Source organism: Chenopodium quinoa, unplaced genomic scaffold (assembly GCF_001683475.1).
Source record: "Chenopodium quinoa cultivar QQ74 unplaced genomic scaffold, ASM168347v1, whole genome shotgun sequence".
NCBI classification, from domain to species: Eukaryota; Viridiplantae; Streptophyta; class Magnoliopsida; order Caryophyllales; family Amaranthaceae; genus Chenopodium; species Chenopodium quinoa.
Window position 1 is genome coordinate 902,185 of NW_018745286.1, and position 25,403 is coordinate 927,587.

At 35.2% G+C, this 25,403-nt stretch overlaps 1 protein-coding gene across 3 annotated transcripts in view; it reads left to right on the forward strand.

Moving 5' to 3' along the window:
* Nucleotides 1-10,821: 10,821 nt before the first annotated feature.
* Nucleotides 10,822-25,403, forward strand: part of LOC110711850 (succinate-semialdehyde dehydrogenase, mitochondrial-like) — a 50,056-nt gene continuing 35,474 nt past the window's right edge. Inside the window, exons 1-10 of one of the 3 annotated variants that reach the window (XM_021890290.1) lie at nt 10,822-11,037; nt 11,647-11,702; nt 12,421-12,480; nt 12,984-13,062; nt 13,537-13,668; nt 13,863-13,976; nt 15,508-15,607; nt 16,114-16,162; nt 18,997-19,084; nt 23,927-24,037. In XM_021890290.1, coding sequence (XP_021745982.1) covers nt 13,537-13,668; nt 13,863-13,976; nt 15,508-15,607; nt 16,114-16,162; nt 18,997-19,084; nt 23,927-24,037 — 594 coding nt within the window. In that variant the 5' untranslated portion in view covers nt 10,822-11,037; nt 11,647-11,702; nt 12,421-12,480; nt 12,984-13,062. Of the gene's footprint in view, nt 11,038-11,646; nt 11,703-12,420; nt 12,481-12,898; nt 13,063-13,536; nt 13,669-13,862; nt 13,977-15,507; nt 15,608-16,113; nt 16,163-18,996; nt 19,085-23,926; nt 24,038-25,403 lie in introns of those variants that run through there. The other 2 variants (XM_021890292.1, XM_021890291.1) reach the window with 2 other exon arrangements.

Here is a 25,403-nt window from a genome sequence, read left to right on the forward strand (position 1 = left end):
TAGTATTCGTAAACCATAATTGCTTAATTAAAACATAGAATGAACTTGCACCTAAAAAGTAGTAGTGTTCGTAAATCGTAATTAATAACTTTAAATAAAGAATGTACATGCATCCAAAAAGTAGTGGTATTCCTAAATTTTTATAGGTTTTTTTGAGACATATAAATTGTAGTACATTTGATAATTGAGAATTTTAATTTATTGAAAATATTTGAATAAGCTTATATAGGAAAATAACTCATAGAAATTAGGGAAAAAAAGATATGACGTAATCCTAGATTATAGTTATTTGGAGAAAATTTTAATACTTTATGACGTAATCCTAGATTGCTAGCCTTATGAAGTTTCGACATAACGAGTAGCTTCAAATTTATATAGCATATATCTTTATTCAGTATCTGATCTACAATAATAAAGATGTATAAAATAAAAAGTCGAGTTGATTTCAGGTCAGGTGAATACAAGTCGGGTTGAATTTGGGTCGGGTCAACAACAAGTCGGGTTGATTTCGGGTCGGGTTAGTGACATATCGGGTTGAATTTCGGGTCAGGTTAGTAATAGGTCGGGTTAAATTCGGGTCGGGTTAGTAATGGGTCAGATTATATTTGGGTCGGGTTAGGAATAGGTCGGGTTGAATTCAGGTCAGGTTAGTAATAGGTCGGGTTAAATTCGGGTTTTGACGGGTTAAAATGGGTTTGGGTCAATTTCGGTTCAGGTCGAGTTCGATTCAAGTCAATATTTTACGGGTTATATTCGGGTCAGGTCATCTCTAGGTCGGTTCATGTTCGGTTTCGGGTCTCAAATACTCGGGTTAACTCGGGTCTAGGGTTGATTTCAAGTCGAGTCATATCAGGTTCGGGTCATTATATTTTTGGGTTTAGACGGATCGATTAATAATCGGGTTCGGGTTGGTATTTCAGGTTAAGTCAGCTTTTAACAGCTCTACCCATCCTAATGCCTTAGTTAAGGGTTCAAATCCCACAACTTGTAATTTTAATTTTGTTTCTTTCTTTCTTTTTTTCAAAATCAAATAATTCTTATATATTACTTTATAACCCTCTATCAAATGGCGCCGTTGCCAGGGAATGGCGTAGTTTGTTTGCTATAGTTGTTGAGTCTACTTCATTTTATTTGAAAACACAAAAAGGTTTTTCTCTTTAGGCTACTTTTGTAGCCGTGCTACTAATTGTTTCTTTTGAGATTATATGCATAGTGCACATGCTCGTCCACTTGTGCCTTTTGATCTGGAGATAGAGAGGACAATCTCTAGAAGAAGAGTTGCTTCAAGATCTTTGAGCCCCAATCCATCAAGAGAAGAAGAGCAACAAGAATTTGAACAAGCAAGCATGGGAGACAATCTAAGAGTTGCCTTGAAAGAGTTGGGTATTCTTGGAGCCTATAGGTTTGAAAGCGGCATTGCATCACCTACAACTCCCGCCAACGACTTTGAGATCCGACCGGCCATGATAACATTGATTGAAAGAAGACAATTTAGAGCCTCCTAAATCATCTCATGGAGTTTGAGAAGTATTGTAATACGATCAAGGTCAATGGTGTGAATCAGAATTCATCCGGTTGAAGCTTTTTCCCTTTTCCCTCATAGGAAGAGCTTTGGAATGGTTAGATAAGGAGGTGAAGCCAAATTCATTAAGAACATGGGATGAGGTCACCAAGGAGTTCTTGTCTAGGTTTTACTCCCAAAAGAAGACGGCGAAGGCTAGAGCTCTTATTCAAAGTTTCAAGCTAGAGCCTTATGAGAGTCTCTATGAAGCTTGGGAGAGGTACAAGGAGTACCAAAGAGAGTGTCCTCATCATGGGATCCCAACCTATCAAGTGATTCAAATCTTCTATGGGGGCTTGAGACCTCAAGGCAAGTCTTGTCCCGATGCGGGCGCCAGAGGCCCCATTATGAATCAAACGGAGGAAGAGGTTATTGATATCATTGAAGATCTAGTGAGTCACTACATGGATTGGTAAGATGGTGAGAGAGAATCAACTAGTAAGAGTAGCTCCTCAGTCTACTCCGTCGATCATCTAAATGTCATCAACATTTTGTCATCACAAATATCAAGCTTAGGGAAAGAGATGTCTTCGATCAAAGCTAAGTTGGAGAGTTCTACCTCCCAAGCTCCAATCTTTCCTCCCAATTTAAGGGGAGAGATAATTCTTCTAACCCTACTCCTCCTTCCTCTTCTAATAACATGCCTAGTGGATGCTTGTTTTATGATGCGTGTGGTTTATATGATCATGATGCATCTAATTGCCCTCACTCTTTTCCGAATGTATGTGATGACTTTGATAGTAATGAGAAAGCGCATGTGAACTATGTGTCGAATAACAATGGATCATGGTTTGATAATCAAAGAGGCCAAGGCAATAGGAATTATCACAACCAAGGAAATTTTGACAACTATAACCAAGGTGGTGTATAGGAACCAAAGAAACCAAGGTTTCTGAGGTAACTATAACAACCAAGGTTATGGTGGACAATATCAAAACCAAGACTTTGGTAATCATAACCAAGGTTATGGTAATCAAAACCAAGCTAGAGGTAATTGGAACAACCAAAATAGGGGTAATTTTCAAAACAATTCACAAAGAGGCCCTCCTCCCGATTTTGTTCCAAAGACCCAAGCTCAAGGTGATAATTCCTTTGCACCAAATTCATCATCTAGGTCTACCTTGGAAGAAGTTGTTGAGAACCAAACCAAGTTGCTTACTACATAATGTAGACATTTACTTTTGGTCCCCTGTCCCGACCGAAAGTGCTATGACGATAAATAATTCATCTTTGTGCTGGATTGGAATGAAAAATGCTTATGGACTATTGATTAAGGCATTAACACATAAACCAACTAGCTAGATTGACCCAAAATGAAATGAACCAAAGCTTGTTAATACTAAGCCCGATTAGCAATTAGGCCCAATCCCGAAGATTAAACCTAATTTTGACGGATTTAGAAGCGCCTAGGTTAAATTCTAGGGCTGCCGCAGGAAAAAACCGCGCGTAAGTCAAGGAGTCACGCTGGCTGGCGCGTGCAACTCACAAGGTTGCGCTTGACACCCAGCACAACCACCAGTTCTGGTACAAGTAGACCTATGGTCTTGCGCATGGCTTTATGCGCGTGACACCCACCCAATACTGAATCGAATCTTACCATAAAGCCATGCGCAAGACCATAGGTTTAGGCAGCGCGGCTTAATCACTTGCGCGCAGCAGCCGTGCGCAACCTATTGAGTTGCGCACGCCACCTGCTGCGGAAAAATGTCCGAAACCCTAAAATCACCCATTCCCTATAAATAAAGGTTCAATATAAGATTTAAACACACAGAAATTTACCTAAAAAGTCAGGAGAAACTTTGTGAACTTATGCAATAATCATCCCTCTTGTCCAAAACACTCACCCTCTTTAGTTGTTTGTTCTTACGGTGGAGGTTCCCGAACAAGAAGGAGTCCATAAATGTTCTAAACAAAGATCTAGTAGGGAAAAGTGGTAAATTCCCGAGCACTTAGATAAATCACCTTTCTTGTCTTGCTTAAACAACTTTTAATCAATTAATTAGTGTTGTTTGATCACCTTAACTAAACTTTAATTAATTAATTTCACATAGTATTCTTGCGTTAATCAAGACTAGAATTTGAATAATTAATTGATTGTTTTATCACCTAAGCCAAGGCGAATCTTGTTATTTTGTTCCTTTCCCGAATTTGAATTAAATAAGAATAACGACATTCGTTCCAATGTTATCTTTATGTGATTAACCTGTGTAAATAAAATCAATTAACTAGTTTTAGGTATCACGTTGCATATATTGTTGGTAATGAAGTTGTGAAAAAGGAAGAGCTAGTAGAGGCCGCACTTGGGCTAGGATAGCGATTCCCCCCTAAAGGGAACGTTATTTTAGTACCCTCACTCCCAAACTCATTTCTGGTACAAGTAGACCAATTTGGGCATGGGTAAACTTATGATTCGTGCTAAATATCCCTTGAACTGTACTTGGGAGATAGGCATGACCGAGGTTTATGAGTTTTCCTAAAACTCATTGGCGACTCCCCATTAGTTTCTTACAAAAAAGCGTAATGATAGAATCACTTCTAATTCAAGGTCCCCCAAAAGTCAGGAATTCAAATCCTAACACAACCTAAAAAGTGTAAAGTACTAGGCTTTTAAAGGGTCATGGGCATAAAGGAAGTTGGATTCCCAACGACGGGCTACCTTCCTCATAGTGGCAACTCCACTAGGGACTTAGAGGTTACAAGATTAGCTTTTGGTTATGGTTCAAGGTCCCAACTTAGGTTACCTATGAGTTGTAACGAAGGCTAACTTGGATAATCTTTAGTTAGAGAGCGAGACTTGAACGCATAATATCTTCCTTTTTCATAAGAGTAAGAGCCAAATAAGCAACATTGTATAATCATAGCACAGTTTAAACATTGGGGATGGGCTCATTGACTAAGGGTCGCCAACACTAGGCTTCTATCGCGAAATTAATAACAATCATCCCACCCATGTCGCCAACAAAATGTTGGGAGAATCATGACATGGGTTAACACGTTGAGTGATTGATTCATGCATCGTTCTTCAGATATGGTACCTTTGGACACCCAAGCCTTGACTATAGAATGGCATTGTATGCTTTGACGGTTCCTTTTATGTGTTTTTGTGACTACATGAATATGTGCTTATATGCTTCGTGTCTAATCTAATTAAGTCCAACTTGTTACCTAGAGATATTAAAAAATTCGAAAAAATGTGGTTTGACAATAAAAAAGATAAAAAAAATTCATTTTGATAAAAAAAAAATCGTTTCGATTGAAAAAAAAGTAAATCAAAATGTCGAACCTGCCAGGTGGCGCGCGCAACTGTTAAAGTTGCGTGCGCCCTCCAAGCACAAGTCCAAAAGTTGCGCGCGGCTCTTCCGCGGAACTTTGGTTCTTGCGTGCGCCCACTGTTCAATGTTAATTTTGACTCATTATGAGCCATGTTATACGGAGAGAATGATATTACCGCTTCAAGGTTAATCGTTAAGTAGGTGCTAATAATATCTCTTTGGCTAACAAGGTTGTCTAACTTAGTTGCTTTTACTTTGTTTGTCTTTACTTTAAAAAAAAAATCCAAAAACATGTCTTTTATCGTTCTTTTATTTTTGCGTTTTCGCAAAAAAAAAAAAAAAAAAAAAAGAGCATGTGGCAGGCGTTATTCTCGAAGTTGCACTCTCCACCTTAGTGCAAGACGAAAAATTGCGCGCGATACTGTTTTCGATTATGATGATTCGTTTACGTACTTTTTAATCGAGCTAATGACATTACTTCTTATAAGGTTCGTCATTAGAAGTTCGCATCCCTTAATAATAGGACATCATCAATATTCCCATTCTTAAACGTGCCTAATTTCGAGGTCGTCATCTTTTAGTTGTAACTAATCAACCTTGATTTAAGACTATCATTTATTTACCTCTTCTATGGTTTAAAAAGAAAATCCCAAGAACCTTACTTGGGATGATTGCCTCACAAAAAAAATGAGAAATAGAGCGAAAAAAATCAAGAAATCATTCTAAAAAAAGAGTATGATACAAAAAGAGAAACTCAAAAAAAAATATTATTCTCAAAAAAAAAAAAAAAGAGAGAGAATAATGAATGATAAATCCGAGAAAATGATTTAATTATTTCTTGGGTTTTACGTTCAGAGGCAACCATTCTATTTAAACTTATAGCAATTATCCTTTAAAGATGAGAAATATGAGAATCTAAAAAAAAAAAAAATTAAAAAATAAAGATCTCTATTGTAATCTAAATGATCAACATAGTATATTGATCATTTTGAGGAGTGTAAATTAAGGTTGATTAATATTTCTAAAAATTTGATGAGCATTTCAATCCAACTTTCCTTTTCTTTCTCTTCTACCTTTTTAGAAAACAGTTCACCTAAAGTAAAATTCTTAGATGATTACCTTGTTGAAGTCACACAAATTATGACATTCCATTTATGATTGTTCGTGAATTTTTTGACATTTTTCATCTACAAACTTTGCTTAAAGTGAATTTGTATTAAAAGGATTAAAAAAAACAAACATTTTTTACTTTTGTTCATTGTTTGAATGCTTGGCAGAAAAGGTTTAAGTGAACGCGCTCAATTTCTCGTGATACACATTACTAGATCATATTCCACATTCGCATCCTAGTCCAATCATGGGTGACAAAGCAGCATTGGAGAAACTTAGAGAGGAACTCCAAAATCTAAAGGTCCTATGAGAAGAAGAAGCACAAATGAAGGCTCATAGAAAAGTAGAAAAGGCTAAAATAAAAGTAGAGAAAGACAAAGAAAAAATTCTAAAAGAAAAAGCAAGAGCCGAAAGAATAGAGGCCTTGGAGAAACTTGTCCTTCGAGCCAGCTTAGGGTCTAAGTTCTTCAATTATGAGCTTGCACCACAACCTAGTGGCAAGACTCTCCCAGAAAAGTTCTTGACAACAGATTTACTAACCTTAAAGGTTATAGACAATCCTAGGACTCACTTAATGAGCTTTCTTGGAATGATGGCATTGAAAGGGGTCGAGCATAGCTTATATGCATGTACTTTCCCTCTTTCATTGGACCCAACTGCTAGATCATGTTTGTATAACCTCGATGCAAAACAAACTTCCAATTAGGAGGACGTTGTAAAAGCGTTTCTAGCCCAATATAGAGATGACATCAAGCTCACAACTACCTTGCGCGATCTTGAGTTACTCAAGCAAGGGGAAGAAGAAGGCTTCATTGAATTCTTTTCCAGGTGGCGATCAAAGGTTGCTCTTCTTCACAAAGACCTCCGAATCATGAACTTGTCCCAAAGTTCATAGACAATATGTCTCCACCATACAAGGTTTAGACACATTTCGTAAAGTCTATACTGTGGGAACATTAATTGAAAAGGACTTGATAAATGAAACCACAAATCATATAGATGGACTAGATTTTTAGAGAGGATCTCACCTACGCTGGAAACGGGCAAAGCTCGAAGACGCAATCTCAAGAAGTTGTCAACAATTCACGATTTAGCATTTTAGGTCTTGTTTTGTTTATTTCCTTTTTGTTTTCTCTATGATAAACTAAGAGATTCATGCTGTCGAATCTACTTATTATGTACTCTCATTAATTAATGAATAAAAATTCTATTTTCAAGTACGTCTATCTTGTTTTTTTTTCCAATCACTTTGTTGTTATTAGCTCGAATTAAATGGAATACACATACAAACAGGCAATATAAAATAGGCATACATACTCAACACTTTAAGAATCTTGATGAGCTTTGTCTTACAAGATTTATCGAATGAAAAGAGGCCCATTTTTGGCCCACGAAGAAAGGATATGATGATTACAACACAGGAGGCAACTTGAAACTCCACGAAGATGACCCCATGTTTTTAACCTTAAAACAAATCCATTTTTTTGGCAGCCCTTTTGAGCCTCGTCAACCGAGCCTTACTTATTCAACTTACATTATTCCAAACCTTAGGATGGGGATGGTGCAAAGAGATACAAATGAAAAATTGGGGGAACGAAACATAAGAGGGGGACACAAAGTTAGTCTAAACCCAAAAAGTAAAAATTCAATGCATTAGCTTATGATATTCATGTGCTCTTTTCGATCAACATTCATACATCAAATTAATCTTAAGCATATTTAATCTATGTTGGTTGATTATTAATGCACAATCAAATCTATTATTGGCGATCACTTGAATTCAAATCAAATTATTAAATATCTTATTAGGCGTGATTTCAAGTACAAATTCCCTTTAATCCTGCAAGAAGGGGCGTGATCAAGCAATAACAGTCAATCATGAACAATCAAGCAATGTAATATTTGACACAACAATCTTCATCATAATAATAACATCAAAACGTTATTAGTAAGATCCTAGGCATGATACTAAACGGATTAATAACAAACCCTAGCATGTCACTAATAATCATAATCAAAGCATTAGCCTAAACATGAAACTAGAAACCAACATGGTATTAGAAATATTAATTAACACCGTAAACATGATACTAGGAATCAACATCCTAACACGATACTAGAAATCAAACTAATATTCTAAGCATGATTTCTATCAAAAGAACAATAAGTAATCAAATTACTTACTTTGATACCTCGTATCTCTTTCGATCAAGACAATACACACGTTAGTAAACTTCAAGAAAGATGAAATTAAATAAATAAGAATTAAAATATAGATTTAGGACCAAACCCTCAGAATTATCAACCTTTAACGTTGAGGTCGAAGGCAACTTCGAGGTTGGCTAGGAGTATTCCAAGCTCGTGAAGGAGGTATGGAGTTTGATTAGGAAAAAGTATCAAGGATGTGTATTAGGACGTGTTTAGGCTAGGCTAAGAAAAGAATCAAGAGAGAGAGAGACAAAGTATTAGAGAAGGGATTAGATGATGATTGTTGGTGAATGAAAACGGGGTGAAACGACCTCTATTTATAAGAAAAAAGGGGTCGAAGGATCAGAAAAGAGTCAAAATCCGACTCGGAGTAAAACGCTTCTCATCGCGGCGCGACAGGTCCACCGCGGCGCGACAGCCTTATCGCGACGCGATAGTGCTGTCGCTTAGCGACGGTTTTGGAAAGATAGGGTTCGTACGGAATCCGATTTCTAATCAGATTGGGCTAATCAAATTTTTGTACGTATTCAAATTTGACCGGGATTAGGATCATTGAAAAACAGATGGTTTATCCGATGTAAAATTTTTAAATCTTTTTCTTTTCGAAAATAGGATAAATTAGAACCTTCTAGAGGATTCCAGAAGCTCTCAATAAATACTAATGAATTTAGGATCGAAAACAACCTTCTAGATGATTCTGGAAGCTTGTAATAAATCCTAATTGGTTTAGGAACGAGGTTAAGGTTAATGGACCCTCCACATGATCATTGGGTCGCAGGTAAGGCTTTGTTCGGGCTCAGTTTAGTATTTTGGCCATAACTTCTTCGTTATAAGTCGGATGTGGGCTTATAATATATCGTTGGAAAGCTTTTTTGGACCGAGATCATAGACCAAAATAGACTTTTTTGGACATTTTATAAACTAGACACGAAATGAATGATTTTCAAAGACAAATATGACTGACTTTGGATTAAAACATTTAAGGAAAGGTTATAAATGGTCAAGGCTAAAGGGAATTCACGAGACTCTTCAACTCTTCACTTAACTCGATAATCAAAGACGTGAAAGGTACTCATCACTTGGTTAGGTTTTTGGGGAGACACAATCAGGTGTCTACAGGTCAGGAGAGTGATATCCATCTTCTCTGTTTGGACTTCTCCTTCTTCTAAGGCTTCTTCTATTCTCCAAAACTTCAAGAATTCTATTAAACTTCCTTTCTAGAGCATCCGATCTAGAGTGCTCATTGTAACTTTCATCATCTTCATAAAAGTATCTATCATCCATGTGTCTAGATAGAAATCTTGTATCTTTAATAGAAAAAATTCAAATTTTGTGAGTAAAAGATGAGATCATTTGAGAAGGGGAAAGAGAGATTCAAAAGGTAGGATCTTTCTAGGCTAATAACCTAGTCTTTGAAACCAAATTGATATGAAACAACCAACAAAACCAAGAAAAGAGGGGAGAAAATCAATCAACAACAATTTCAAAGCAACAAAACAAGATAAACCTATCTCAAAAATCACCAAGATAAATGAAATAGGGGTTCTTAATCAAAGCCAACACCAAGTAAATCTAGGATTAAGGTGTAACCACAAAGATTACAAGGAAGCAATCACAAAGATTACAAGGAAGCAATCACAAAGATTATGGGTAGAGAGAGAAAATCTCATTGATTTCAAAATTAAGCAAAAGTTGATCCCAAAAGAAAGCTTAGCCCTATTTAAAGGCTTTACAAACAAACCCTAAATTTCTTGAATTACACCCCTTGAATTACAAATAAAAGGCCAAGATTAAAAGATAGCAAAAATAAGCATAAAAGAAATAAGGATGTTCGCTCGAACAAGGCCTTTGGAGTGGCCGCTCTAAAGGGTAGGAGCGGGCGCTCCTCGCTACTGCAAACTTCATTTGACGACCTTAGGAGCGGGCGCTTCACTTGGGAGGAGGGGGCGCTCCACTTCGGGGGAGCGGGCGATCCTTTAGACTGCATGGACAACTCAACTTCAAACATTCATATCTTCTTCGTTTCTTGCTCAAATTTGTCATATGAGATATCGTTGGAAAGCTCTCGGACTCTACTTTCATCTTCAATTTGAATCGCATAAAAATTTCTTGTAACAAAAAAGATATGGCTGATTTAATTTGAGTATCACATTTTTTTTATCAAGTACAAGTCTTTCTTTTTTTCATGCTTGTTTCCATGCTTAATCTTCAACCATCACATGTAAATTTAAGACACAAGGATTTCACTTATTCACTTAAATCACATCAAAACATAGAGAATTCATCCAAAATGTTGATTGAGCTATAAATGCCACTAAACGGATCATATAGCCATATAACCCGTCGGTTTTAAGAACGCTCCCGCATCACTTTCGGTATTTCCCTTTTTGTGATTGCCTTTAATGATCCATGAACAGTTTACACGTTCCTTAAAAACTTGTTGGAGGCTCCCTACTTTTTTGTCCCTATAGTTATATGTCAAATCTAACTTTCTACGATTGCCAAGCATATTCACCTATGCTCCACATAGGCGCACTTCAAGCGATGCCTACACTACCCTGAATTTTATCTTATTCCTTACTAATCATTTCACACCTTAAACCCTATCTTCCTATCCTTAAACACCTTTAAATAGACCCTTAATTCTCCTCATTCAGTCACACCAAAAAAATCAAAAAACACTTCTCCATTTCTCAAACCTCACGGTCGTCTCCTTCTCCCTCTCTTTCTTTCTTTCATGCTTAAAACCAACACCGCAACCGTAACCTAAAGCTAGTTGCTGCCACCAATCTCTGCCGCCCAACTGTTGCTGCCGCCTACCACTTACTGTCGTACTACCGCTGCCTTTCCGCCACCTCACTGTTGCCGTGTCTTGCTGCCAACAAGGTGCAGTAGCACTTTGTTTCTTTCACCCTCCTTTTGCCGCAAGAAACTAAAACAACAAAAATAATACTTGCTTCCTTTTATTCCTTATCTTATTATCTTTATGAGTATCATTACTACTTTTATTAATTTATTATACTAGTGCTTTTATTTTTTTATTTTTAATAATACTAACGTGATAATTTTGATACTAGCTAATATATCACTATTTTTTATACTAACACAAATTATTGATAAGGTTAATGGTTTCGGTAGTTGGAAAAGTATTGGCGTATAGCACCTATGTGCTTAGAAAGTGTATAGGATGACACTGGTTTTCTAGTGGTACAATTTAAAGTACAAAACGTACATACCACTTTGATTAAATGTACCAATGTGATTTCAGTGGTACATTTTCGGAGTATTAAATGTACCACTAGCACAGTTAAGTGGAATATTCAAGTTTTCTAATGCCTGATAAATTACGCTTCTGCCCTCTTATACACTTCGTTTGTCAATAGGTGCTATGCGCTGATATGCACTCTCGGTAGTTCATGCACAAGTAGAGTAGAGTTTATATTTTTATGATTAGTTGTTGACCTTATATTAATTAAGGTTATCTTAATTGTGTAGGAGGAGTCTTACGATCGTGGTCAAGTGTAATCGTACCTAAGTTTCCCGTGATCAAGGTACGCATAGGTGGCTAGGTTCTTGAACTTGTATCAAGATTCTTGATACAAGTTTTGAATGGGTGTTTTAGTGAATGTTTTATTTTGATTGTTGAATTAAGGTTGCGTATGGAAGGTTTGAAATAATGATTTTCATGATGAGTTAAAGTACAATTTTATGATTTAAAGGTTTGATCTTTAAAAGTGTTAATTAATTTAATAAAAGTTGTTTTATAAATCACTTAATTACAAGTTATTGTTTTATAAATCACTTAATTACAAGTTATTGAATTAAAAGAATAAATTTAAATTTAAAGCTCATTATGTACCCGGGACTTGTTAAGTAGGACCATGAACTTTGTATGATCCGGTCTTCCCTTGAGTATAGTTTGACTTGCTTGGGGGGGGGGGGGTGTGTGTGCACACTTAGGTGAGGAAAATTGGTTTTGGAAATTTGTCTAAAGTTGGAAAGTTTATAAATTTGGAAATCTATTGATTTGGAAAGTTTCTATTGATGGACATTACTATATTTGGAAGGTTTAATTTTGAAAATTCTAAATTTAGAAAGTCTAATTTTGGAAAGTGATATTTGGCATGTTTAAATTAAAGTAATTATCTCGAAAGCATGTTTGCCTTATAAAAGTGTTTACATGCCTTGCACCTATATGTACTTAGCGTTTTTACTAATCTGTTTTCCTTTTTATTTTGGTTCGCCCTATTTACCATTATTGGTAAGCAGTCTTAATTTCAGGGGTGGAGTTGATCGTGCCCATGCTTGAGTTGGGATTGGGATCACCAGGTTAGGAGTTAAATTATTTATGAGTTAGACAAGTTTTTAATTCGAGTATTTTGGAACAATTATTATGTTTATTCTTATTATTATTTATTAAAATAAAAGTCATTTATTTTCCGTTGCCATATTTAGTAGTTAAATAAGCTTTACGTTTTTCACATGGCGGTAATACGCCCAAGTCTATCTCTATGGTATTTGTATACATATAAATATTGTATTTACGTAAAAAGAAACTTGGGGGTGTTACAGAATAAGTGAATAACCAGCCAAAGTTAGCTAGTCACGGGACCAACCAATAACAATTGTAATTTTAAATCACTGTAAAGCATGATCCGGTCCATTAATGTCCTATAGATCATATAAAGACCCAACCCATTTATTTAGTAGACTTATCTGACCCATTTATAACCGGGGCATGGCTCTGATTAATGGAGCTCCAACCCATTGAATTGCTCGGTCAATAAGGAAAAAAAAATTAACACGGATGAAACGGATCCCCTCTCTCACAGTTCCCATTGAAGCACACTAAACATCGTACTTCACGTTCTCCATCGAATACTTGTATACCCCATTGAAGCAGCTTTTGAGGTAAGTTGTTTCTTTTCGTGATCATCATCATATCATATTCATTGGTTCTAAATAATAAGATTAAGAAAGATCATAATGAGCGATTATGTTGCTAGAAAAGAGAATTATGAGCCTAATTTGATGATTGAATCACTAAAATTATGTGATTTTTCGGGCTTTGTTTGATAATTGAATCAAATTTGGACTTGCGTCATGAATTGTTGATCATAAATTAGCCATCTCATTGATACTTGAAACAATACATACCCGTGCTGTCATTTATAGATGCAGTGTAAGTTTTTGTTGATGAAATTCAAGAGAGTTATGGTTTGCTATTGGAATACTTTGGTCATATTGATGGGTTTTTTTTTTTTTTTTTTTTCATTGCTTTTCTTGTGTTAAAGTTTGTGGGTGCTGGGAAAATTGGTATATCCTTGTACTTTCTGTTGGCCTTGTATTATTGAATGCTAATATGATGACGACTTGTTCCTTTAGATGAGCGCTATAGGTAAAATTGTTGCTACGAGACTTAAAAGTTCAGGACTGTTAAGAAGTCAACCTCTGATCGCTGGAAAATGGACTGAAGCTTATGATGCGCATACCCGTGCTGTCATTTCTAGATGCAGTGTAAGTTTTTCTTGATGATATCAGGAGGGACTGGAGAGTTATGGTTTGCTATTGGAATACTTGGTCATTTTGATGTTTTTTCATTGCTTTTCATGTGTTAAAGTTTGTGGGTGCTGGGAAAATTGATATATCCTTGTACTCTCTGTTGGCATTATATTATTGAATGCTAATATGATGACGACTTGTTCCTTTAGATGAGCACTAAAGCTGAAAATGTTGCTACGAGGCTTAAAAGTTCAGGGCTGTTAAGAAGTCAAGGTCTGATTGCTGGAAAATGGACTGAAGCTTATGATGGGAAGGTTATCGAGGTATGAATCTCTTGATTTAGTGGTTTCAGAAATTGTTGGTGTCTCAGATACTTGTGGTTTGTGAATAGGTAAGGTGGGTTAAGTATATGTTAATATAGAGTTAGTAGGTTAGAATAACACTCAATTATCTTTTAAAAAAAATATGCACATATGTTAGCCGTACTTATAGCTAAAAGAAAACATTCTGTTTTGACTGCCTGAATACAGATTTGGGAATAATCCTTTTTTTGGGATAGAGATAGACCAGTGAACACCACCTCCTCTGGCACTCTATAGGAATGTGTAATTTATGTTACTCAAAAAATTAAAGAATTGCCAAATGTGACACTAATAAATTCAGACTTTGACAATGCAAAAACTAAAAGATCATTTGCATTACAAGTGGCTGGTTATGAAGTGGCTGAACACAGACTGTCCATTTTCTCATTTTCGTGATTAACTTTGCCCACTCAGCACCTAATTTTGGCACCTAGTACCAAAAGATCACTAGCACTATTAGTGGCTGGTAGATATTAGTTGAACATAAAACATTCTTCTTTCCATCTTGGTACATTAGTTTTTGAAATCAAAATGCTTTTCAAGCTATGTCGCTAGCTAGTATCATCCTTGACCTTTGTTGTTCCTTTGACGAGGCCACCTCATATTTCATTTTCCTTAATTAAGAAGCTGCAGAGGAGAATGGTGAAGACTATGGAGGAGTCACCCCATAGCCAAGTTTCTATGCAGCTTGTGTGCTCTTACAGATTGGTTCTCGTCTATCCCATATGAAGATAGTAAAGAAAGCATGGGAGTTTTTAAGCTGCATCTCAAATTTAGGCACTGTGGAACATGTAACTCAGCTGCCGGCGAATCAGCTGGGTTCTTTGAATCCCGTGCGAATTTAACTGAAGGTTTCAAATGGTGGGTAGGACTAACAGTTATCAAAATGCTCTGTAAACTAACATGCATGTGAAATCATATATGTAGCAACCCAACAACCAAGCTGAAGCACAAAAGCCAAGGTGCTGTAGACTTTTACTAGTCAATGAATCACAATGGGTTGTGAACAAAATGGAGGATAAGATCTTTACGTACAAAGTAACAGTGATTCAAAAAAAAAAAAAAAAAGGAAAAAAGAAGTTAGGCAAAAATTTCATTAGAATCTCCAGGGATTAGCAAGCTTTGAGTCAAAATTGGACAACATTAATCTAGAAATGAGCAACTATTGCCATGAATAGGGCAATATTCTCCCCTAGAAGAAAAAATGTGCTGGATATCTCTAATGGTTTAATTTTTTTGTTATAAGGTGCCATCTGAGTGGAATTTAGTTAAATTATTGCCTGTTCTTAATTGATAACATTGCTGTGAGTGCTGTCAGGCGGTCATTTTAGTGGAATTTTCGGATGGCAAGATAGTAGGAATCTTGTACCAGTGTCATAGTAGTTGTACTTTACTTGATTTATCATTTAAGGAAGCAATATGTTTTAGTCTTTTATGTTGACTTGTATGGGCTTCATTTCTCACAGCTAAAGTTTACACAATGAGATGACAGGTGACCAATCCTGCCACTGGTGATGTTGTAGCAAATGTTCCATGCATGGGTGGAAGGGAGACAAATGATGCAATATCTGCAGCTTATGAAACATTCAGTTGTATGTGACTTGAGTCTAATCAATCTTGCATTTTTTAACATTCTGAAATAGTCTTTAACTCTTTATATTTACAATTCTCATCTTTTAGTCTTGATATGTAATAAATGTTTCCAATGTATGCAGTAGAAGCTTAATGTAGGTACTTAATTATTAAAACATATTAACCTTGTTGGTATGTTCAACTGTAGAGGCACAATGCGGTGTTTCTAAAACTAGTTTAACCAAGGTTGGGTATGGCTGTTTTGGATGTAGGCTACATAGACATTTTATAGCAATTAAAATTTTCTGTGTTCTTTGTATTGTTATTGGTAATATAAAAAGTATATAACAGTCCAGATGGCTTTTTGTCGTTTCATTGGTGTGGCATTGCCTTTTATACTTCTATTCCCTGGTCTATTTGCCTTAAAATACTGAATTAGTTCTTGCTGACTTTTTGTTGATGTCATGTCTTTGCTTAATCCCCTCTAGGCCCTCTTTGATTTCTCTTTTGTTTGTTTTCCCTTTAGCATGGAGCAAAACCACAGCAGCTGAAAGGAGCAAATGCCTACGGAAATGGTACCAAATTGTTTTCTATCTCTTTCATGTTTGATGTTCTTCAATCAATGTCTATGAAAATGGTATTAGACTGTTTTCTGCTTTCATTTATGAAGCCACATTTTATACAGTTTTGTTTTGAATTGATGTTATAAAAAGTTTCCAGATCTAGGTATACCTTGGCTTTATGTGCAACAATTAAATATGTCCAATGGACAGACATAAAGTTAGATACTAAAGTCAGGTATTGACAGGGGTTTTGGATTGAAGAGTGTTCTTTCCCTAACTATTTTCTTTGCCTCTATCATAAGTTTACAATTTATGGTTTTATTTCTATTATTTTTTCCTAGACTTCCAATTGGAAGAATGTAATCTAGCTTCTTGATTTTTTCCTTTGGGAGAGACCCTAAAGAGTTGGAGCTATTATAATCGACAATTTGGAGCTATTGGAAAATGTTACTGTTTCAGAATTTTCGGATAAGATGGTGAGATTATGGGCACTCCTCTGGTCTTTTCATAAATCTTTCTGTTCTCATTAGCAAAAGCTTCTGCATGCCTTGCCATTTCCTTAAGTTCTTACGCAGCTTAAAGCCTTTGTTTGGACAGATTGGGGGGTAGGCTTAACACCAATGATGTTTGCAATTTGTTGGCCAGTGAGGAAGACTACCTTGATGTGTTTGTGACTGTGTTATGGTTGCACTTCTATCACTTCCTGTATTGTGAGGTGCATGTCAATTGTTGGAGTTCATGGATGTTTAGTGGGCTTTTCCTCAGTAATCTGGGAGTTATTTTGGTAAGACATTGGAAGCTGGGAGCCTGGTAGGAAATTCCATTTGAGATCAGCATATGAAGCTAATTATTTGTGTTTTGTGACTATAATAAAATATAAGGATATTTTGCATTTAGTATAGGCGGTTCGAGTTTGAAAGGTTATACTTATTTGCCTTGCTTCACTTTGATGCTACTGTAGTTTTCTTTTTTATTTTTGGGAGAGAGGGGGGGGGGGGGGATTTTGGGCCTCTTCTTTCAGTTCTTTGATAATGTCATGCATAGCTGGCATGATGTTCTCATGCTTTAATGCTGTTAAAGGATACCTGTTGCCTATAAATCATTTACTTGAAAGATTCTTCTTATGTTCTAATGAATTTTCCTTTATTTGGAAATAATAAGCTACCATTGTAGAAACTAGAAAGATTGTCACATCCTTTTTTGATGTTCAGATTCTTTTTCATGGGCCTACTTAGGAACTGATGCTTGGATGTGTTCTTTGGGAGCCTAAATTGGGTAGTTAATTATAGTCTGTCAAAAATGTTAACAATTCTGAAATAGGGTTTGTAATTTTGTATGCAATATTCATAGTTGATATTTGGTGATCTATATACTTTTATTCTGGAAAATTTTTGTTGTCTCCTTCAACCCGAAAAAAAAAAAAAAAAGGAAGAAAGAAGTAATCCAATGTAATCCGATGCAATCAGGTATAAAAGACCTTTTTTTATCAGGAATTTTTTATTAAACCAAGATGAGAGACTTACAGGCTTACAACTAGAGGACAAGGGCAAAAGAAGATTCTGTAACATTAAAAGTTGGAATCAGTTTTAATAAGTAAAAATTGATTTTAAATACTTCCGTTGTTCCTTTAATATTGCTAAATGAGGGAGTGTGCAGAATTTTAGGTAGTGGGAAATAGGAAAAGAGGGATAGGCAAAGTCACAAACTTGTCCATGTGATTGAAAACATTATTCAAAACAAATATTAATGAGGGTATATTGGGTATTTGTAGTGGGAAAAAGTTATATTTATTTTCCTAAAATGGGTATGCTGTAATATCTATGAAATTTCCTTTGTAGGTAAACTTTGCAATGTTAAAGAACAAAGGAAGTAGGTAATCACTTTATTTAGCAAAATATAATTTTAACTAATGACAGTTTGTTACCTCATAAAAAATAAATATATAGAACACTACGTGGTAGTAATTGTGGGACCATGGAGGGGTTAAACGAGGGAGAGGGAGACCGAAAATGACTTGGTTTGCAGGAGTTAGGAAGGATATGAAGTATATAGATTTGCATGAGGATGAGGCATTGGATCGTAAGCGATGGAGGAGGAAGATTTTTGTCGATGACTACATGGAATAATCAAATTTGGTTCATGTAGCCGACCCACTTATGGGATTAAGGCTTTGATTGATTGATTGATTGGCTATGTAGTAGTAATTAAGTAAAAATAATTTAATTATTAATATATACCAGGTGAAAAGAATATGGTCCTACTTAACCATTCACTTGATACTTGTTGATTAAATTATATCTCATTTCTTTAAATTTAGCCTTTTATACTCTCCCCGTTCCCAAAAGTTTGAATTATTTTATGTAGACTCTTTTCTAGGAAAGTTGGAAAAAAAAAGTGGTGTAAGAAACAAGGTGTATAGAGTAAGAGGGATGGAGTAAAAGGTGTGAGTGTAAAAAAAAAAGGTGGATAAAGTTAGAGACACTGTAAAGGTGTAACTAGTGAGGGGTAAAGTAGTAAAAGGATTTTGCAAAAAATGGATCAAGTAGAAGTGAGTCAAACTTCTAGAAACACCCCAAAACAGATAGTGTATCAAACTTTCTGGAATAGGGATATATGTTTTTTGTATTCTGGTGCATAAATATTCTGTATGTTGGATTATTGCATTTCATTAACTTCTAAATTGTTCATGAAATTTTAAGTTAATGTGGCATTATGTTTATTGAATTGGTAGTTGTGCCAAGCCATGTTTCCATTAAACACGTCAGAAAATAACTCTTATTATTCTGTTTATGGCAAATTTATATCTTGTGTCATTGTTTAGTTTTCTTAACAATTATTTCATTTAGGTATGATTTGCTGATTGCTCATAAGGAAGAGCTTGGACAACTCATTACATTAGAGCAAGGAAAACCCTTAAAAGAAGCAATTGGTGAGGTAATATTTTTTCCATTTTCTGAACACTTCTTTAATTTTTTCCAACTCACAATATAAGAACAAAACACCTTATATTTTTTTTTCACCCAAATTGTGCATAATAATATTTTTTTTTCCAAATTTTGAACACTTCTTTAATTTTTTCCAACTCACAATATAAGAACAAAACACCTATTTTTTATTTCCACCCAAATTGTGCATAAATTGTGCACACTACCACCCACTTTACCTCACTAACTAATTGCTCCCCCAAGCCAAGCTTGGAACTAGTAATTGATGGGGATAAATTAGGCCAATAATGTGGTAAGCGACATTAAAAGGGAATAGGCAACAACATAGGTAGCAAGTAGGAACAAATGTATCTAAAATCATCTAAAGGGTTCTTAATATAAGAAATGCCTTCGTCCTCCACAATGTGCATATAAGTGAGCCATATAATATTACTAATAGACAAACTAATACTTAAATTCATTGCCATATCATGAACTAACACACAATTCCTCACAAATCAAATGTTAGTCAAGCACCAAATCACTAATAGTTGGACAAGTTGGTGCATGTTAGAGTGTTAAAGCAACCAAACATCAATTCATGGTCAACTAATTCACAATGCTCACCATCATATACCAAGAATCAAAACAATTTCCAAACACTTTCGATAAGGGGCATAGGGAAGCGTTTGATTTATCATTCATTAAAACGTATTTTTGGATTTTTATTTTCTTTTTGAAGCAACAAATCTATCCTAGGAAAGCACTTAAGTATAATTTGATAAAGAATTAAATCTATATAAGCACATGAAAACAATTAAAAGAGAGAAAGAGTAAAACAAGTACCAAATATATAAGAAATCAATCAACCCCCCAAGCTAAATAGGATAATGTCTTCATTAGCTTAGAGGGAAGCTAGTAATCATCCCAACTACTCATCTTCATCATCATCTTCACAATGCACTCCATCATCATCACCGCGATCTACATCCTCGAAAACATAGTACCAACATCACTTAAATTGACACCAATATAAGATTAAGGGTTCCCCACGCCACTACCCATCCTTTGGTAGGTATAATCGGTGTAACCACCCATGACTCCTGGGTTCACATACTCGTGAAAAGGGTATTGAAATCAATAGAGAAATCCTAAGTGAACATTCTCTTGTGAGGAATTAAGGTTGGGGCCTTTACCCTTTATATGATGATTATGCTAGAAGGAGATTGTTCACTGGATTCTTGGATGTTTTGCATCTCTATTGATTCAATACCCTTCTTAAGGGTATATGGCTTAGTTTTAAAAAGCGCGCCTCAAGAGCGTCTTGGCGCTAGGCGAAGCGAGGCGCATCCCAAATCGCCTCGGTCTTCCTAGGCGCAGTGCGTTCCATAAGGCGCCAAAAAGCGCGCGCCTCAGACCGCCTCCACCAAGGGGCAAGGCGCACCGCCTTGGCCGCCTCATGTTCAAAAGCGAGAAAATAGTAGATTCGAGTAAAATAATAACGAAAAATCATATTTTCTTAACAAAATAAAAACCTTACCCAGTCTTTAGGAAGCCATTTCGAGCAAAAGCCCTCAATAAATTACATGAATTTACTTCGATTTAACACCTAATTGAAAAGCCCTAATTCTATAGAACCCTAATTTTTTTAAAACCCTTAATTTGCTGGTGTTGAAGCAATTGAAAAATTGTTGGTTGTCGGCATGATAGAAACTTCCGACGAGCATCTTCTGGTGGTTTCCGGCACCTGATTTGCCCGCGTCCGTCGTCGGTTGAGTTTCCAAGTCTGTTTTTGTTTTTTTTTGAAATTCTCTTTCGACCTCTATTTAAACCTATTTTTTTCTCTTTTTTTTAATTTTTTTTTTAATTTTTTTACATTACTGTAAGTCACGTGAACCCTTTACCCATTTTCTAATTATTTTGAAGTTTTTATTTTATATATTTTTTATAGGTTATTATAGGGGTGTTTTTTTTTTTTTAACGAAAAGATTTTAATTAATATTGTACAAAATAAGTAGTTTATAAAAAAGTATATAACTATGCAATTTTATTTCAGAAAGAATAAAAATAATAATGAAAAAAAAAAAAAAAATCTGTGCCTCATATACAAGAGGCGCGCGCCTAGGCTCCTGGTACCGTTTGCGCCTCGCGCCTTTTTAAACTAAGGTATATGGAGTCGTGGGTGGTGTACCGATTATTTCTACTGAAGGATGGGGAGGGGGGGTTTGGGGGGGACCTTTACTCTAATGTTGATGTCGATTAGATGCCTTAACTTCACCACTCGTTTTAGGGTGATATGCAAGCCAAATATACTCCATATTTCTTTAGGAGGGAGTTTTTGCAACGACGCCAAATTTGACAGGCTAAAATTGTAACACCTTATTAAAAGTAATCCTAGATTTCATTAACAAAGTCGTTAGGGAAGTAGGGTCGAATCTACAAGGAAGCAATGTTCTTTAAATTCTAATTATTAATTTAATCTAGAATATTGAGAACGAGTATTTTTTGGTTTATTTTAAAAACAATAAATAAACTGGAAAAATATTAACAATAAATGGCCTATAGCATAGGTTCACCAATGAACAATTATGAGGGACAGAACAAACATCCAACAATCATTGATGCAATTAATCAAATTATCATGCTCTCTCGAATTGATATTAATTATAGAAGTGAATTGACAAGCTCTCGCAATTTATTAATTCCAATTCTACCTATTAAAACTAGCCTTGATATCAAGTTTTTATCTTTTAATCATTAATCTAATATTGCGATAATATGTTAATCAAACCCGGCCGAATCTAAGTTGGTCCTCATTTAAAAGGCTCGTCTCTCGAGCTTCAAAGGCTTGACTTGCTTTGAGCCTTGACTTTGGTTTGATTTCTTTCTCTTGGGCTTTTCTTCACTTCGGCTACGGATTAGGCTTGTAATGCTAAGCCTTCGTTTCCGCGACTGAGCCCTTAATCACTGAGCTTTCGGGCTTCCAATATTTGGTCTTAATCAATCGATTCAACACTAGTATCACATAGTAGTCCATTAATCTCGAAAATCAACGATTTCTTACAAAATCATACCAAATCTACAAGAACACTTAAAAACGCATATTAACAATAAAAGTAGCTCCGAAGAGGTCATATAAGCACAAATATGACCACGAGACATGGTTAAAATCATATATAAAATAGACACATTAGTGTTGCTCCCTATTCTAGTTTGCCACATCATCAAGATGTCTAGAACTAATTGTCATCGAAACATTATCATGGCAAGAAGCCAGAAATGAATACAAGTACATGTTACAAGTACATGTTACACAGCTTGAGAAGTATTTCACATATTGAATCTAGGAGATTAATGATATAAATCTTTTGTTACATTGAAATTGACAGCATTCTCACTTTGACCTACAACTGAATTAATTGAAAACTAAATTTTAATCAATCGTAACTTAGGAACACTTGGTATGTCCCTTGTTTGAAAATACCTGATATATTCCAACCTAAACCAACTTAACCAAGAATAACCCTAGCAAATTTGATCCAGATTATTCTAAACTAATTATTGACCTGAAATTGCCATTGGTTGTTTCTTTTTTGTCTTCATTCTTAATATAATTCCTCAATGACGGTCTTGACACATATTCTTTATTGGGAAGTTACTTTTTATTCGACACATTTTTATTTTGGCAAGTTTTGTGCGGTGAATTGTCAGTTTTTCCCTTACTCATTTTCTTTCTCATCCCTTCTCATAATAAACCCACTTTTCTTCTCTCTTCTTTCTCATGTTGAGCCCATGGTAACCACTCTAATTTTCTCTCTCCTCCGGTCCTCCTTCACAACAACCACCACATTTTCTCTCGCCTATGTTGTCATTCTCCCTCCTCTCTTTTCTGTCCTTCCTAACCCAATAATTGTTGTTTTCCTTCCTACTCGCCACTAACAATTACTCCAATCCTCTAGCTGCCGTTCTCTCAGTTCCCCTCGTCACCAACTTAACTCGAGCTAACCATTAAAAGCAACTAAGCACCTGACCTTGTGGGTTTGTCATAAAGTTATAATGATGAGGGAAAAATCTAGAGAGAAAGAAAATGGCCAACCATGTTAAAAGATGAATAAACTGAAAAGTCAGCCTCTTTGGTCCAAATTTTCAAAATCTTTGCTTTAACAGTGATGGTGGATGAACAATAGGTGAAGGTGGTAGTGGTGGTGGTGGACTAGATCGAGGTGAGAATGGGTGGGGTTTGATGGTGCGGATGGAAAAAATCATAATATTCTTAGAAAATGTACTAGAGTCTATAGTAGTACTCCCTTCAATCCTTTTTGTTCTTCCCATTTTAGAATGTTTGGCACTATTCATAAGTTAGAGAGAATCTCTTAAATCACTCTTTTTTTGTTTATATATATATATATATATATATATATATATATATATATATATGTACATAATCATGTTGGTTCTTATTTGACTCATCTCAATGATTAGTTCATCAATATTAAACCGTTTTTATTTTTTTTATTTTTTTTTTTCTAATATGCACTAGATATTTATGGTTAATTAAAGTAATGCCTAACAAATGTGCACAGTCAAAATGGAAATAACATTTAGGACCGGAGGGAGTAGTATTTTTAAATTGTACTACATTCTTTTAAAAACGGTGTCTATAGTATGTCAGTAAGTGACAAGAACCAATTAAAGGATATTTTTTAAAATTGCTATTAGTTCAAATAGGAACTCCAAAACCTACTTAGGGATTTTTATAGAAAATTCTATTCAATTTTTTTTCCAATAACATTAGCTGGATTACATTGGGTGTACTATAATTTTGTAGCAACCACTTAATTTCTCATTGCAGGTTGCTTATGGGGCTTCCTTTATTGAATTCTTTTCCGAGGAGGCAAAACGTGTATATGGTGAAATCATTCCTACTCCACTATCTGATCGCTGGTTGTTTGTTCTGAAACAGGTATGTCCATGAAGTCTAAATAAATTATGCCACTATTTTACAAAATATCAGATAATATAAATATGGTTTGTAGTTTAATGTCATTTGCTTGTGGTGGAATTTTCTTTTCAGATTGTAAGGACATAATAGGTTATGAAGTCTTTGTAAAGCAGAAATAAGAACAAAATTGGTACTTATGCCTTACAGGCCATATAAAAGTGAATCCTTAGTTCAATATATCTGTAAGATTTAAGTTAAAGGCCTAGATAAGATCTAGGGTTTTTACTTGGAGAGATTTTTTTTTGAAGAATCAACAATTAACACTCTTGATAGTTCGTAGATTGGAAGATATTGGATAGATAGATTTCTTGTGGGAGCCTAGGAGGTTTCATTTCTTATGTTAGGCATGTATGTGTTGGAATTTGATTTTTAAGTCATGTAAAAGAAAAAAGTCTTTCCTTGTATTTTATAAGAATAGTTACTTAATTAACAATAAAGCGTTTAAAGGTTAGCTATACTTCTGGAGGAATCTATATCTTAAACCATCTTGTTGGTATTTTGAATGTATAAAAGGACAATTTTCAGGGAAGTAACTTCAAAGTCATCAAGCTCTTTTGGTATAGGGTTTATATAGCATCTACATATGTGCTATTCCATGGTGTGCTTCAGCACATGTGTTTATGTTTTTGGGAATATAAAAGGATAATTATTACCTAAGTGACAATGCAACATGCTAGCATCTTAAAAGGATAGTGGCCTCAACAAACAATTAACCTCCAAATACGTTTCCTTTACCTATGGGTCTTTTTGTTATTCAGTATTATAAGACTACCTTAACCTTTTGATGGTTCTTCCATAAGCCAGGGTCTTATGTTATAATGTAATATGGTAAGATTTTTAATTATTTATTTAGTTACAATTTTATAAATGAGAAAAAAGAAACTGATCATCTTTGGTTATTATCTTATGTGCCACTTTTGGCAAAAGCATTTGTAACTATTTGAAAGATTAATAAATTTCGTAGGTTATAAAGCAAGATATTTATCATTCTTCTTTTGGAAGTAGCTATCTTAATTAATGTACGATAAGAAATAGAGTATCATATTTCTTTGGACTGCTCATTCGATATGTGGTTATAAAATTTTCAAAAAGGCGTTGGCAAATTGGCTAGGGCATGTGGTTTCTTATACTGTTTCTTAAAAACTGCTTTCACGCCAAATCTTATAATGGCTAATGAGGTGTTGTATGAAGCTCTTTGAAGAGAGTTGAATGGTTGGTTTTCAAGCCAGACTTTGATAAGGCATATGATATGGTGAGTTGGTATTTCTTTGGTTAAGTCATACAAAGGGTGCTTGTCTTGCGCTTATTTGTTTGTTTTAGTGAATGG